The sequence below is a fragment of the Urocitellus parryii genome, chromosome 15 (genome assembly GCF_045843805.1).
Source record: "Urocitellus parryii isolate mUroPar1 chromosome 15, mUroPar1.hap1, whole genome shotgun sequence".
NCBI classification, from domain to species: Eukaryota; Metazoa; Chordata; class Mammalia; order Rodentia; family Sciuridae; genus Urocitellus; species Urocitellus parryii.
This window is the reverse complement of record NC_135545.1, coordinates 42,566,968-42,583,171: the sequence shown is the minus strand read 5'-3', so window position 1 is coordinate 42,583,171 and position 16,204 is coordinate 42,566,968. Positions and strand designations below refer to the sequence as shown.

Here is a 16,204-nt window from a genome sequence, read left to right as displayed (position 1 = left end):
GCTGAGACAGAAATATCACAAGTTTCAGCCTGCCTTGGTAATTTAGTGAGACCCTGTCTCAAAGTTTAAAGAGAGCTGGGGAGGATGTATTTTTTTTTTGGGGTGGGGGAATACTGGGGATTGAACTTGACCACTGAATCAAGGGCTGGGGGCATAGTTTAGTGGTAGAGTACCACTGTATTACAGTGCCTTAGTACCAAAAAAAGAAATTATTTTGGGAACAGGGTCTCACTAAATTGCTAAGGCTGGCTTTGAACTTATAATCCTCCTGCTTTTAACCTCTTGAGTTGTTGGGATTGATCCCAGGAATGTTTTTACCACTAATCTACATCCCCAGACCTTTTTATTTTTTATTTTGAGACAGGGTCTTGCTAAATTGTTCAGGCTGACCTTGAACTTGTGATTTTCCTGCCTCAGCATTGCAGGTTGCTGGGATACAGGATTTCACCACCACGTCCAGCCTGGGTTCAAATTTTAACTCCACCATTCATAAGTATGTGTAAAACATATGAGCTCTCCAGGCTTAGATGTCTTTAAAATGGTGATGTAACTACCTCATAGAAGTGTTGTGAGGGTTATACGTGGTACAGAAAGCATTCAGCATATTAATGTTCAATACAAGATAGTTGTGATTACTAATAGTAAAGTGTGCCGGCCCTTTTGTTATCCTGCCTTTTTGTTGACACGTAATGTCCTCACTGGACTGACAAGTCAGCCAGAATTCTAACTGCTTCTGCACCACTAATTCTGCCGGGCTGAAGCCCCAGCCCGAAGGACAGAAGCCAGCAGGTGTTGCAGAGGTCGGGACCAGGTGTCATCTTTCTCTCTGGAAGCCATCCTCTCCGCCCTTAGCCGGGTTACCGCCTACCTCGACTTGGAGAAGCTGTAGCGCTGCGACGGCAGGGAGGCCATGACCCTCCGGCAGGCGTGTGGCCAGCACCCACTGCCCGGGAAGCTGCGGGAGTGTACAGCTTGTTGCCATGGCGACCAGGCCCCAGCAGCCCGGCGGTGAGGGCGGGATCCGACCTCTGCCACGCCCCCAGTCCAGCGACCGCGGGCTCGGAGGAAGACCAAGAAGTTAGGGTGGACTCGACATGGGCACAGGGTGCCCTGGGAGACAGTCAATACAGCAAGTTTGACATTAGCGACAGAATTGAGTCAGGGAGATAAGCAGAGACCACAGGGGAGGAAGGAGAGCCGAGAGGCCGGAGGCCGCTTTGTCTGCGGGAATTGTAGTTTTCGGGGTCCTGGAGTCTCAGCTGGACAGCCTTAGGACGGAGCAGGTGTGTACTACATCTCCCGAATTTCCCTCTCAGCCCGCATTGGCTCGCCCCTGTGGAGCTCTGCATTGTGGGAGATGCAGTCCAAAATGTGGTGAGGCGTGGCAGTGTCCAAAGAGAAGTGCCCGACTCGGACTCAGTTTCCCTGAGGCCCCGGGAGGCTCGCGAGCCATTGGCTGAGCTGGGCGGATCTGGTCGCGCTCCTCCCCGCCCCCAGTGACACAATAGCAGCTCCCTCCAAGATGGCGGCGGCGACGGCGGACCCGGGAGCTGGGAGCCCTCAGGCAGGAGACTCCTCTGGCGGGGGCGCTGCGGGTGGGCTGCCATCCCCCGGGGAGCAGGAGCTGAGCCGGCGCCTGCAGCGCCTGTACCCCGCGGTCAACCAGCACGAGACGCCTCTGCCGCGCTCCTGGAGCCCCAAGGACAAGTACAACTACATCGGCCTCTCCCAGGGCAACCTCCGCGTCCACTACAAAGGTATCGGCCTGTCTGATCCCAGGAGGATAAGTCCGTAGTGTCCGCAGGGCAGCTGTGTTGCTTGGCCTCTGCTGCATCACGTCCCTGTATCTGCCTTGGGGCTCCAAGATAGGCCTTCGTCCCTGCGGAGTGTCCAGAGTGGTGGAGCTGACCAGGCCGAGGGTTGACTGCCTGCTTTGCTCAGCCCTGAGACACCCAACGTCAAAATAACTGCAACAGGTGTCTAAACCAGTTCTGAGCTGGACCTTTCACTTTAGGGCCTCCTTGCTTGTCCTGGGCTGTCTCCAACTCCAGTTCAGCCCTTTTCCACTTTGTTTCAGGAGTCGGGCAAAAAGAGGCGATAACATCCCTCTCCATTAGCCAGTAGTGCATGGACTGGCCTGCTTGTCAGTCATCCCGGACTGGGCCTGGGGTTCTGTGCTAAAGTTGTTGGTGGGAATGACTTCCTAGTCTGTCTCCTCCTTCCCCTGGTGTCTCAGGTGGGCTGCCTGGATTGTGGAGAGACTGCCAGTTGCACTCAGGCATCTCTCACATGGATCCACATTGACTGTGCCCTTGTTTTGTTGTTATGGGGGAATGTGGCTCAGTCAGGCAACTAGTCTCAGGAGGAGGTGAGCCAAAGGTGGGAGGTTTATCTATTTACTCAGTTGTTTAATTATTCCTTGGACTGCATAAGGGTTTACTCTGGCCAGTGAGGGGTGAAGTTACCGTGGAGCAGAGAGAATGAGCCTTCCATTTTTATTTCCTTCTGCTGAAATTTATTCCTTGCCCTCTCCCTTTAGGTCATGGCAAAAATCACAAAGATGCAGCTTCAGTGCGTGCCACCCATCCCATACCTGCTGCCTGTGGTATTTATTACTTTGAAGTAAAGATTGTCAGCAAAGGAAGAGATGGGTAAGTCTCTCATTACCACTCTCTTGTCCCCAACACTGGGTTGTTCTCTGTGGTCAGAGTTTGGGTTCTCCTGGCTGACATTTATGACTGATATGAATCTGCTAAGCCACTTGGGTCTGGGCTGCCTCTGTCCCTTGACTGTGGGCAATGTTCAAGTCTAAGCAGTGGGCCTTGACAGCAAGTAGGCACATTGTGGGTAAAACAGGGAACTTTTTTTAGTGATGATGTAATCACATATTTCACAAATCAGGGACACAAGTAACAAGTTTTCATTAACAATTCAGTGTCCAGAATGAGGTTTTTCCCACCAGGGCATGATGTTTGTGTCTTCCCTTCTTTCCCACCCAGGTTTCCTTTTTATGGGATTTAGTCATGTAGAGGCCCCAGTATGCTTCAAAGGGATAATAGAGCCTTTGCAGCATTCATCAAAGCTATGGTGGCCACTGTCATCTCAGGGTAAATAGCATATACATGGTCAGAATCAGGTGACCTGCTGCTCATAAACTTGTTTTTCAGTCTAGGGACTTGAACACCAGTTGGACCAGCTTTAGGAAGGTCCTTATTAAAGTCAGCACTAGGGAGACTCCTTACTTTAGGGTGATTTAAGCAGACACAGGATATTAGAGGGGACATTTTTCAATCTCTTTTTTCTCTCACTCTTCCTTTTTTTTCCAGTGGCTATGTTTAAAGTATTTAAACTATGAAATAAAGTGACTGCAATTGCCTTGGAGAAACTTTCTTCATCAGACCTTAGGTTTGGTGTGGGAAGTTTGTTAACCCTACCAGTGACCTCCTTGCTGACCCTGAGTTTGTGTTTCCTATCATTTAGAATAATTCTTCTCTCCTAGGAACTGTTTCCCTTGTGTGTGCAAAATGCCTGCCCAAGGGACTGTGCTGGGGTAGGACTGCCAGAGTAAGAGCCTAGCCTGCTTCAGGGAAGCTGTAACTCCCCCACCTGGCAGGGCTCTGAGGATTTGGATAGATCTTGGGACTCCAGTCTTCTCATGTACACTCTGGGGAGCTAGGCCACCATCTAAGCTGCTTTTAATCCTAGCATTTGATGGTTTTGAGATTCTAATCATGGGAAGTTGTTGGATCTTTCACTTTTTATCCCCATCTAGTTGTTAACAGATAGGAAAAACTTATATTTGTTGGAGGGCTCTAGAGCCTTAATTTTCCTGTGCCACCCTCTAATAGAAGAATATATATTTAATTTGCTTGAATTAGTGTGAATGAGAATGGCTTCTTAAAAATGGGACTGGGGTTGTGGCTCAGTGGTAGAGCTCATGCCTAGTGCGTGTGAGGTGCTGGGTTCGATCCTCAGCACCACATATGAATAAATAAAAAATAAAGGTATTGTGTCCACCTACAACTAAAAAAAAAAAAATAGAATGGCTTTTTAAAATAAGTAACTCAAAAATGGTTATAGTACTGACTAGGATTTTGATGCTGGTTCTCATTGCTTAAGAAATTGAGAGATCTTCCTTAAAATTACAGGGAGGGAAATAGACTACTTTCTCACTTTTTTTTTGTACTAGGGATTGAACTCATGAGCACTGACCATTGAGCCACATCCCCAGCCCTTTATTGAATTTAAGTTAGAAACAAGGTCTTACTGAGTTGCTTAGTGCCTTGCTAAGTTATTGAGAATGGCTTTGAACTCTTGATCGTCCTGCATCAGCTTCCCCAGCCACTGGGATTATATTCATGCACCACCATGCCCAGCTGGACCAATTCTCTGTAGTCTTTCCATAGATAACATCTTTGAGAAACAAGAATACTTTTCAGAAGGGAAATGTTTAATTTAGAGACCTAGATTCCTTTGACTGGCTTTTTATTATTTCAGTTTTAAGTGGATCTTGCTGAAAAAGACTCTGTTATGTTGAATTGTCTGATTGTAGGTGTTGCCTACAAGACTAACAAAAGGTGGGCAGCTTTTTCAGCTTCTATCCCCAGCATTTTAAAAAGTTTTAAAAGATTCAAGGTCATGTATGTTTAAAAGGACCTCAGTTTTAAAAGGTCCCAGGTCATGTATGCTTGTGATTCTCTACTCAGTTGACCATTATCAGATGGTGACTTATGGATGGCCCCTTGTGGTTGGTTGCTTTATAAAATCCTCAAAAGCCTTTTCTTGGTTGAGATATAGCCAGATATTGGTATGGATCAGGTGTGGTTTATTCTGTTTTTGACAGTGTTGGGAATTGAACCCAGAGCCTCACGCATGCTAGGTAGGCACTTTACCACTGAGCTACACCCACAGTCATATAGAATAGTTTTGAGAAGGCCAAGAGCAGTTATAGGGCAGGAAAACATTAATCAATTTGTTTCCTTTTTCTGGTCAGTGTTAGAGGTATATTTCTGACCCTGGTTTGGTATATGACCCAAGCATTAACCAGCTGTGTAGCTTTCCCAAGGTATCTGATTTGATTTGATCTTCATAGTATCTCTAGGAAATGAATGGAGCAAATGATTTTATTTTTCATCCCAGGGCACTTTACCACTGAACTGCATCCCCAGTCCTTTTTTTTTTTTTTAATGTATTTTTGTGGTACTGGGGATTGAACCCAGGGCCTCATGCATGCTAGGAAAGCTCTCTATCATGGAGCTAATCCCTAGCCCATCCCCCATCCTTTTATTTTTTATTTTAAGACAGGGTCTCACTAAATTGCAAAAGGTCTTGCTAAGTTGTGAGGCTGGCTTTGAACTTGTGATCCTTCCTTCTTCCTCAGCCTCCTGAGTCACTGGGAATATAGATATGTGCCACCATGCCTGATTGGAGCAAATGATGATGTATCTGTTTTTTGGATGAACCCTTAGTCCCTGGAATGTTTGGTGGCCTACCCTGGCTGCAGGGCTTAGGATGGGCAATGGAATAGCCTAACTTGTCAGATGTCCTTATCTGATCCTAGGTACAAGTGTTTATGCTGCTACTGCCTTTCCCCATTGTGGCTGCTATTGCATTCCTTCACTGTATTAATGGAAGGGAATGTCCTATTGGATGCTTACAGAATTTCAGTGGTAGGGGACAGAACTGAAAGATGCTCATTGCTTAGTGGGGCTAGGGAAGTTGGCATGAAATAAAGTGACTGCAGTTGCCTTGGAGAAACTTTTTTTCATCAGACCTTAGTCATGTAGAGGCCCCAGTATGCTTCAAAGGGATAATAGAGTCTTTGCAGCATTCATCAAAGCTGTGGTGGCCACTGTCATCTCAGGGTAAATAGCATATACATGGTCAGAATAGCTTTATTGACTTTATAGCTTTATTGACTTACTGTTCCATTGAGTTTGTAAACTTGTTTTTCTGAGATTTGGATATATCTCCTTTGTAGAAAGTCTTCATGAATCCAGTTTTTAGTGTCATGGTTCTTAAGAAATGCATTTGTTCTCATGGTGTCCTTTTTTTTTTTTGGTACTGGGGACCGAGTCACCAGAGCTGTGAACATTGAGAGCAGGTCTGATGGGGTAAGGAGGCATATGAGCCCTGCCAGTGGTGCCAGGAGATAAGGTGCATCCAGGTTGAACTTTCCAGGAAGCCAAAGAGGCCCTTAAGCTGAGGGTTCATGGTCGGGCACCACCTTCTTCAGGCAGAGTTTACAGACCTGTGGGTATCCCTGGCTTTTAGTGATGACACATGGAGGGTGTGGCTGACCCAGCTGACCGATGCTCCAGTGTGACCCTCAAAATAGACTGTAACATCATCCCAGCAGCAGAAGCCTCCTGACATGTGATGGGTGGCTCTACTCAAGAACAGCAAGCCTGGACTAGAACACTGGACAGTGTGAGAAGGGGTGGGGTGTTCTCAGCAGCTGGGCCCCTGAGCAGGGATCTCTGGTCATCATTAGCCAGCTATTGCTTCTTCCTTTAGCTGACTTCCTGTGGCTAGGCAAGAGACAGTGTGTCCATCCATTCATTCTATTTTTTTTTTAAAGAGAGAGAGAGAGAGAGAGAGAGAGAGAGAATTTTGATATTTATTTTTTAGTTTTCGGTGGACACAACATCTTTGTTTGTAGCTGGTGCTGAGGATCGAACCTGGGCCGCACAAATGCCGGGCGAGAGCACTACCACTTGAGCCACATCCTCAGCCCCTGTCCATTCATTCTATACAGCAGACAGGCCCTTGTTATTTTGCCCCAGGCCTGAACCCTAGGGCCACAGGTTATGAAGTCTGTTCATAGAGAAGACAGATGTGCCCCTGCTTGTGACCTCAAGGGATGATAGAGAAAAGGTTAGCTGATAGTGTATGTACTATCCAGGGTGGCCCAGATTTCCTCCTTCACCTCTGGAGAAAGCTTCATATAAGAGGTGATGATGCTTAATGGAACGAGGAATTAGTGTTCCAGTGAACAAAGTGAGGAGCAGATGCTTCAGGCAGAAGACACAATGTATAAAAAGATGTGGAGGCAAAGGTAGGCATGCCTGTAGTCTCAGCAACTCAGGGGCACTCTACTACAGAAAGCTGAAGCAGGAGGATTGCTTGAGCCCAGAAATTTGAAGTCAGCTGAACAACATAGTGAGACCCTGTGTCAAAACACAACAATAATGAGAAGATATGGGCCCAGGGAATGAAGTAGTCAAGGGCTGGATTGAAAACCCCTTGTGTGCTGTGGCCAAGGGTCATGGACTTTGTCCTGAGGGCAGTAACAGTGTGTAGAGACTCTAGCTGGGGAAAAACTCTGTTGATGTGGTGTAGAGGCTCCTCTGTCTGAGATCTTTATCCAGAGGGGTCCAGTGGCTTTAGATCCTTGGCCCTGAACATGGTTTTCTTACAGCAGTTCTCTTTTTTTTTTTTTTTTTTTTTTTAATATTTATACTTTTTTTTAGTTCTCGGCAGACACAACATCTTTATTGGTATATGGTGCTGAGGATCGAACCCGGGCCGCACGCATGCCAGGCGAGCGCGCTACCGCTGAGCCACATCCCCAGCGCCAGCAGTTCTCTTTTCTCTCTCTTAGCTAGCCTTTCTTCCATATGGTAAGATATAGGGGAGGGATCCTGAAGATTGATAACTAGGGAGGCTTCTCAGAGGTAAAGGGACTCTGCTTATATAGAATTCTCTGGTGGTTTCATATTTTATGTCTAAGCATTTTCCTTTCCTGAGTCAGGATCACCCAAAGTGATTTTCCCTGGAGACTTAGAGAGTCACTCTCTAAGATCTTACTTGCTGCCTTCCTGGTCTGGAAAGCCTCTGAGCCCAGACCCTCCCTGTGTAGAGACAGCCTGTGGCTGGTCCCACATTCAAGGTCCCCTCAGTTCACTGTGTATGTATTGTATGTTGCTGTTGGGAAGTTCAGTGTTTATCTGTGGACTGACAAAAGCCTTGTCCTGACTGCTCAGAGGTATAGTTGCTGTCCTTGCCCAAGGCAGCTCTCCCTGACTGCCCCCCTGGAGCTGGTGGCCTCACAGGTAGATGCTGAGCTTTGAGCTATGTCTCTTCCCAGGTAACACAGTGTGCTGTTTCTTTTTTTAATTGTTGATGGACACAATACCTCCTTTATTTTATTTATTTTTATGTGGTGCTGAGAATTGAACCCATGCAAGGCAAGCCCTCTACCCTGAGCTACAACCCCAGTCCATGCTATTTCTTGAGACTGAAATATTTGTGCTCTGGAACCTCTTGGGATATTTTATGGCTTACCAGTGCTGAGGGTTAATGCTCTGGTCTAGTTTGGGCATACTGGGATATAGCTGTGGCATGTGGTAAGAGAACTGGAGTCTATATGGTGTCCACTTTTCTGGTGGGATCTTCCTGCTTCATGTGGCCAGGCTCCAACTGTGAGCTGAGAGTGGAGAGTGTGGCTGCTTCTTTATAACTGGGGTCTTTGTTGGTCAAGGATTAGCCTTTAGAGAAATTCCTAGAATTCACTTCACATCTCCCCTCCTGCCCCCATTGTTTCTTCATTTTCTGGAAATTTGCTCTTTCCTCTAATGGGTCAGTAGGAAGGGGAGATTCTCTGTTGGAGGGAAGCAGGGGCTCACTAGGCTGGAGCACAGAGAATGAACCTTTTGCTTTGGGTGGCAGACACTATATGCTATTTCTATTCTGGGGCCATTGGAAAGAGATAAAGGGCTGTATAGCAGATTCATGTGGTCAATTTGGAAAGAAAAGACTCCTCACTGGGAGAGGGATGAATAACCGTGTCTAAGTGCCAGGATGTCCCTCTCCCTCTCCTGAAATTCTGTTTAAAATCTATCTCCCAGCCACCCCCCAATTCTGGGGATTGAACCCAAGGTCTCACACATGTCAGGCAAGTGCTCTACCATTGAGCTGCATCCCTAATCTTCATGTTAAACATCTTTGTAGCTCCAGGATTGTTGGCGTTTTTGTGTTGTGACCAAAATGTGAAGTCATTGCTGTGTTGCAAGAAATGAAGCTGGAGGACTTGGTGATAGAGCAGAGGCTGGTCCCTTTTTCATCAAGGGTCCAGAACAGAATGCCCTTGACTGTCTAGGGATGTGGGGGAGTGGCTAAAGAAGTCCTTTGCACCCCTTTTCCACTTGTCGTCTTCTCCTCCCTTATGGACTTAGAGGTAGTTTTGGTATTTCAGGGAAGTTTAATTTAAGATCAGTTATGGCAAATGTGAAATACTCCCTCCCCCATACCCTCAGCTTTTTTTTTTTTTTTTTTTTTAGAGAAGGCTCTTTTTTTTTTTTTTTTTTTAAAGAGAGTGAGAGAGGAGAGAGAGAGAATTTTTAATATTTATTTTTTAGTTCTCGGTGGACACAACATCTTTGTTGGTATGTGGTGCTGAGGATCGAACCCGGGCCGCACGCATGCCAGGCGAGCGCGCTACCGCTTGAGCCACATCCCCAGCCCAACCCTCAGCTTTTGTGACAGACATTACTGATTGATAACAACACTCATTCTTGTCCAGACAAAGTCCCAGAATTTTTCTCAATGTACAGTATACCAGGCAGTTGTAAATTTTTGGTCAGTTTCATCATGGGATGAAACCTACCAGCCCTGGGAGTAGAGGTAATTGGAAGACGAAAAGTAGACAGAAGAGAAGAGTAGTTGTGCCCAGATGATTCAAAGACAGTGCCAACTCAGAGCTGAATCAAGAGGAAAGAAGCAGAGGGAATGGTTGGCGGAGTAGAACTGGTTACAGCCAAGTTTATGAAGCCATGGATCTGAAATTGGTGTGCACTATTTTTTATAGACTGCTGTTTCATAACAGCCTTTGTGCCAGGAGTCTGCAAATGATTATATTCTTTTTTTTTCAAAAATAAATACATATTTTTTTGATCTATAGATAAGGTTTTTTTTTTTTTTTTTTTCCTTGTGGTGCTGGGGAATCAAACTCAGGTTAGCACTCTACCTCTGAGCTACACCAGAGTCCTTAGATAATTTTTCTTTTAAACTATAAAAGAATACATAGGATCTTTTAACACTAAACATGCTTTATATTTTAAGAATAGAGCTGGGTGTGGTGGTGCATGCCTGTAGTCTCAGCTACTTGGAAGGTGGAGGTGTGAGGATTATTTGAGCCCCAAGAGTTTGAAGCCAGCCTGGGCAACACAGCAAGATCCTGTCTCTACAACTATTTTGTAGCCACTGTCTCAGAGTCCTCTCTGTTGTATAGACTGTTGATTTCTTTTATCTGGGACAAGTTCTGATAGGAACAAAATTGCCAACCTGCTGAGCTATAGCTAAGGTGTTAGATGTCAAAGTGAAACTGTCAGATGGGATTCCAGGAACTCCTTGGAGATCTGGGGTGGAGGCAGTGGTGATTGTTTTTTTCATCTGAGAGGGTGAAGAGCAGAGCTCGCACCTTCCCTAGCCCTCAAGAGCCAACTCAGCCCTGAGGCTGAGAACTTTGCATTTTTTTTTTTTTCCTGAAAACCTTATCACTTTCTACCACAGCTTTGTGGGTCTGAAGATATCCCATTGATGTATCTTAAATTAAAATGTTCAAGTCCCATAATCATTGGTTCATGTTACTTAAGCAACCATTATTAAAAATGCCTATGGGCTTATTAGCCCATAAAAATCTACCTTCCTTCTAAGAAGTTGATAGAAAGTAAACTATGTTCTTTGCTCTTCTCGGTTGCTCTGTGCTAGCAGAGAGGGACTTGTTATTTCTGACATGAGGCCATAATACAAAATATTCTGATGTTTTTCACTGAACTCTGTGCCTGGGCCCTACTTGTCTAATCAGGAAAAACCAGATGAGGCTCATGCTGGCATGCAGAACTGTAGGGGTGTGACTCTGTGTGTATATGTGGTAAAATATTTGTAACATAAAATGAACCACTTACCCCCTTTTTTTTTTCCATCAGTACTGGGAATTGAATCCAGGGGTGCTCAGCCATTGAGCTATATCCCCAGCATTTTTATTTTATTTTTTATTTTGAGACAGGGTCTTGCTAAGTTGCCAAGGTTAGCCTGGAACTTAGAATCCTTCTCCCTCAACTTCCTGAGTTACTGGAATTATAGGCGTGTGCCACTGCACCCTGCCATTTATTCTTTTTTAAGTGTACAATTCAGTGATATTAATTACATTCACACTGTTGTGCAACCATTATCATGTATTTCCAAAATATTTCTATAACCCCAAACAGAAACTCTGTACCCATTGAGCAATAACTTTCTATTTCTTCCTCCCAGCTCCTGGTTTTTTTTTTTTTTTTGTGTGTGTGTGTGTGTGTGTGTGTGTGTGTTAGTGCTATCAGAACCCAGGGGTGTTATACCACTGGGGTACATCCCCATACCCCTAGCCCTTTTTATTTTATTTTATATTTATTTTTTAGTTGTAGTTGGACACAATACCTTTATTTATTTATTTATTTATTTAAGAGAGAGTGAGAGAGGAGAGAGAGAGAGAATTTCTTAGTATTTATTTTTTAGTTTTCGGCGGACACAACATCTTTCTTTGTATGTGGTGCTGAGGATCGAACCCGGGCCGCACGCATGCCAGGCGAGCATGCTACCGCTTGAGCCACATCCCCAGCCCAACAATACCTTTATTTTTATGTGGTGCTGAGGATCAAACCCAGGGCCTCGCACGTGGTAGCTAAGTACTCTACTGCCAAACCACTGAGCCACAACCCCATCCCCCTTTTTTTTAAATTTTGAGACAGGGTCATGCTAAATTGTCTATGCTGGACTCCATATTGCAATCTTTCTGCCTCAGCCTCCTGAGTAGTTGGGATTACAGCTGTGTGCCATCAAGCCTGACTCCTAGTGGTTACATTTAATTTAATTTACTTTCTCTCTACAAATTTACTTATTCTAGCTGCTTTATATAAAGGTATTCCTACAATAGTTGTCTTTTTCTATCTGATTTGTTTTATGTAACAATGTTTTCAAGGTTTCTCTTGTTGTGGCCTATCTCTCAGAAATTCATTCCTTTTCTTGACTTTTGGGATCTTTTGTATTTTTATACACATGACAATATTTTACAAGGAACTTTATTCATTTTTATGACTGAGTAGTATTCCACTGTATATATACATACCATATTTTCTTTATCCATGTATCTGTCAATGGACACTTGGGTCGAACAACCTTTTGGCTATTGTGAATAATGCTGCTGTGAACATTGGTATACTTATTGTTTGAATCTCTGTTTTTGATTCTTTTGGGTGTACACCTAACAATAGAATTGCTAAGTCATACAATAATGCTAAGTTTAACTTTTTTAGGAATCACCAAGGGGTTTTCCATGGTGGCTGCAATGTTTTATTCTCCACTAGCAACGTATGAAGGTTCTAATTTCCCCATATCCTTGCCCTTACATGTCATTCCCTCCTGTCTTTCCTTTCTTCCTCCCTTTCTTCCTTCCTAATATTGCTATCCTAGGTGTGGAGTGGTAACTCATTATGATTTGTGGTTTTTAATTTTATTTATTTATTTGTACTAGGGATTGAACTCAGGGGCACTGGACCACTGCGTCACATCCCTAGTCCTGTTTTGTATTTTATTTAGACCCAGGGTCTCACTCAGTTGCTAAGCACCTTGCCATTGCTGAGTCTGGCTTTGAACTCTCAATCCTCCTGTCTCAGCCTTCCGAGCCGCTGGGATTATAGACATAATCCATTGTGCCCAGCTGTTTTGTGTTTTTTCAAATATAATTTTTAGTTATAGATGGACACAGTACCTTTATATTATTTATTTTTATGTGGTGCTGAGGATCGAACCCAGTGCCTTATACATGCTAAGCAAGCCCTCTACCACTGAGCCACAACCACAGCTCTCACTGTGGTTTTGATTTGCATTTCCTAATGACTAGTTTCATGCCTTTTTGTATACCTCCTTTGAATAAATGTCTCTTCTTTGAGTCCTTTCCCCATGTTTTAATTGGGTTGTTTGTCTTTTTTTAAAAGTTGTTGAGTTATAGGAATTTTTTTTTTCTTTCTTCCCTACTAGGGATTAAACCCAGAGGGCATTTTACTAGTCCTTTTTTATTTTTTATTTTGAGACAGAGTCTCACTAAGTTGCTGAGGGTCTCACAAAGTTGCTGAGGCTGTTTTTGAATTTGTGATCCTTTTGCCTCAGCTTCCTGAGTTGCTGGTATTATAGATGTGCACCATTGTGCCTGACAGGATATTTTATATATCCTGTATATTTTTATATTTTATATATCAACTCTTATTATAAATATGATTTTCAAATATTTTTAACTATTTACAAGTTTTCTTTTCACTTTCTGTTGTTTGTTTGCAGTGCTGGGGATGGAACCCAGGACCTAATGCATACTGGGCAAATGTTCTACCACTGAGCTACACCCCAGCCCTTTCTTGGTGACTTTTTTTTTTTTTTTTTAACTAGGAATTTAACCCAGAGCACTTTACTACTGACCTATATCCTGGTCCTTTGTTTTTTTATTTTAAGACAGGGTCTTGCTAAGCTGGCCTTTAGCTTGTGTTCCTCCTGCCTCAGCCTCCCAAGTTGCTGGGATTACAGACTTGCACCATCATGCTCTTAGTGACTTTTTTTTTTAGTTATAGTTGGACACAAAACGTTTATTTTATTTATTTTTTTGTGGTGCTGAGGATTGAACCCAGAGCCTCACATGTGCTAGACAAGCACTCACCACTGATCCACAACCCCAGCTCCTCTTGGTGACTTTTTGATTGCTGTTCCAAGGTCTTCCTCATTTTCAGTTTGCATCTGTGTATACAACATTTGCAGTAGTACATAGACATTATTGACATTCTGCCCAGAATTGAAGTCTCTAGGTCAGAGCTGGGAAGAAGCTCAGAAGCACTTTGGACCAACTCTCTTCTGATAGGTAACCTGAGATGTGGGTTGAAATATAAGGCCTGAATTAGCTGAAGTGCATGAGACCAGCTGCACAGAGTCAGGGGTGTTATCTCTGAGTCCTGCTGTGAAGTATTTCTATCACTCTAAAACTCTTCAGATGCTTCCCTTCCAGAGGCAGGAAGGGAATATCAGACTTGTTATCAGAGGAGTCCCCGGTGTATGGTGTTCCCAGCTCTCTCTGTCAGGACAGGGGGGAGAGGACAGCAAAGAAATGTTCTTTTCCCTCTAGCTTGGTACATATCTGGAGAGTCAAGAGGTCCTGGTTTGTATGTCCATCCATTCATCCATTCATCCTTCCTTCTTTCTTTTTTTGTAGTCCTGGTGATTGGACCCCGTGTTTCATGCATGCTAGGCAAGTGCTTTCCACTGAGCTACATTCCCAGCCTGTTTATTTTATTTTGAGATAGGGTCTCCCTAAGTTGTCCAGGCTGGTCTCAAACTTGCAATCCTTCTGCCTCAGCCTCCTGAGTAGCTGGAATTATAGGCATGGGCTGCCACACCTGGTTTCTAAGGTCCTGTCCTCTGTATACCACCAGGCCTGCTTAGATCATGGAAGACTCTCCAGTCAGTTAGAGCTGAGTCCATCTCAGTGCAACAGCGTCTCCTGAGCATAGGCTCAGGATCAGGAGGTGCCTTGTTAATCTTGGTGGTACCAAATCCACTGCTCAGCAAGGATTTTGACTGTTCCTGCGATTATCTTCTGAGGTACTTTATATCATCAGGGAACAGACAGGCTCAGGGAACTGGTTGTACTGTGGAGCCAACCATGAAAGCCAAGTTCTCCAGTGTGTCCCCCATCACTAAAATGTTGCCTTGGGATGATCCAGAGAGAGTCAGAAGGGTGAGAGCCAACCATCTTCTTAGTATGTGGCCATCAAGTAGTTCCTAACATGATTTTTTAATTATCGTAAAAGTAATTCTGTCAATTGTAGAGAATCTGGAAAACCAAAGAGAAAAAGAAGAATCTAAGCAGACAAGTGTGCTTGTGTCTCCATGTTACTGCAGGTTTAGCAATCTTGCTTATGTGGCAGAAGGGAGGAAGGTTGATAGTGTGAAGCCTGGGCCTCAGGAGCTGCCACTCCTTTCTGAAGAAGTCATTTTCCACAGCCCCAGTATAACTCTGGCTGCCTGTGGTGGATGGTGGCAGCTTCTGGGTGGACCTGTTATGTGATCAGCCGTCTGCTTTGGGTTTGTTCACCTGAGGACTTTTGCTGCCCACTTACAGGTGTGACTGCTCCTCTTCCAAGTCATTCATTGTCTGATAAATCTCCATCTGGTTTGGCTAGGCAGTGCCTGTTTGCTGCCCTTTTCTCTCTGAATCCAGATTAGGGTACAGGGAAGAGAGTTACTCTTCTTATAGCTCCAGCTTACATTGTGGTTTGGTAGTGAAAGATAGAAACTGGAAAGTTAGAGGCCGACTTATGATCCTGGGCTTGAAGGGTTATAAAGAGCTTGTCTGCTGTCTTTCTGTACTTCCTGGCGGTGTCACCTCTCTGACAAGTGGTATTTCCTCTCCATTTTGCTGCAGTATAGAAGAAGGGGTAAATCAGATGGGTTTGCCTTACTGTCAGTCCTGCTGTGGGGTATTCCCCTGCTCCCATCCCATCAGGCTTCTCAGCTATATCCTGCTACCTGAAAAGAAAGGCCAATGGAGAAGTGAAGTGTTGGGGCACCAGACTGCTTTCTCTATTCTGTTAGCTGCTCTGGGTGTGGGAGCCTTTGCTACCTCCCTCCCTGCAAGACTGCCCAGGACAGCCTGCATCTTCTTTTTTTTTTTTTTTTTTTTTTTTTTTGAGAGAGAGAGAGAGAGAGAGAGAGAGAGAGAGAGAGAGAGAGAGAGAGAGAGAATTTTTTTTAACATTTATTTTTTAGTTTTCAGTTGACACAACATCTTTGTATGTGTGTATGTGGTGCTGAGGATCGAACCCGGGCCGTACGCGTGCCAGGCGAGCGCGCTACCGCTTGAGCCACATCCCCAGCCCCAGCCTGCATCTTCTGATGTTCCTAGTATAACCTCGCCCTTTAGCACAAGGAAGCAAATGCTCATCTCCTTTCTCCTTGGCAATTCCAAGTAAAGAGGCATTTGTTTTTAGATGTCCCAAGATTCAGGCCTTTGAGAATGACCTAATATACCAGATTGTGGAAGAGCCTACACTTGTGGAATTAGTGGACAGAATGAGGTCGTACAAATAGTCATCTACCATCTTTCCTTCTTGAGAACAAGCCCAGCTTCTCCTTTGATCCTGGGGAGTGGCTGCACTGAGGGCTCTCTGGACTCATGATAATAGCT

General features: G+C 44.5%; 1 protein-coding gene across 3 annotated transcripts in view; it reads left to right on the top strand.

Annotated features, from left to right (window-relative positions):
- The first annotated feature begins 1,428 nt into the window (after positions 1–1,428).
- The window catches only part of Ranbp10 (RAN binding protein 10), a 68,735-nt gene continuing 53,959 nt past the window's right edge, over positions 1,429–16,204 (top strand). For 2 of the 3 annotated variants that reach the window (XM_077792907.1, XM_026413228.2), the window contains exons 1-2: positions 1,437–1,757; positions 2,540–2,651. In XM_077792907.1, coding sequence (XP_077649033.1) covers positions 1,523–1,757; positions 2,540–2,651 — 347 coding nt within the window. In that variant the 5' untranslated portion in view covers positions 1,437–1,522. Of the gene's footprint in view, positions 1,758–2,539; positions 2,652–16,204 lie in introns of all 3 variants that reach the window. The other variant, XM_026413229.2, reaches the window with a different exon arrangement.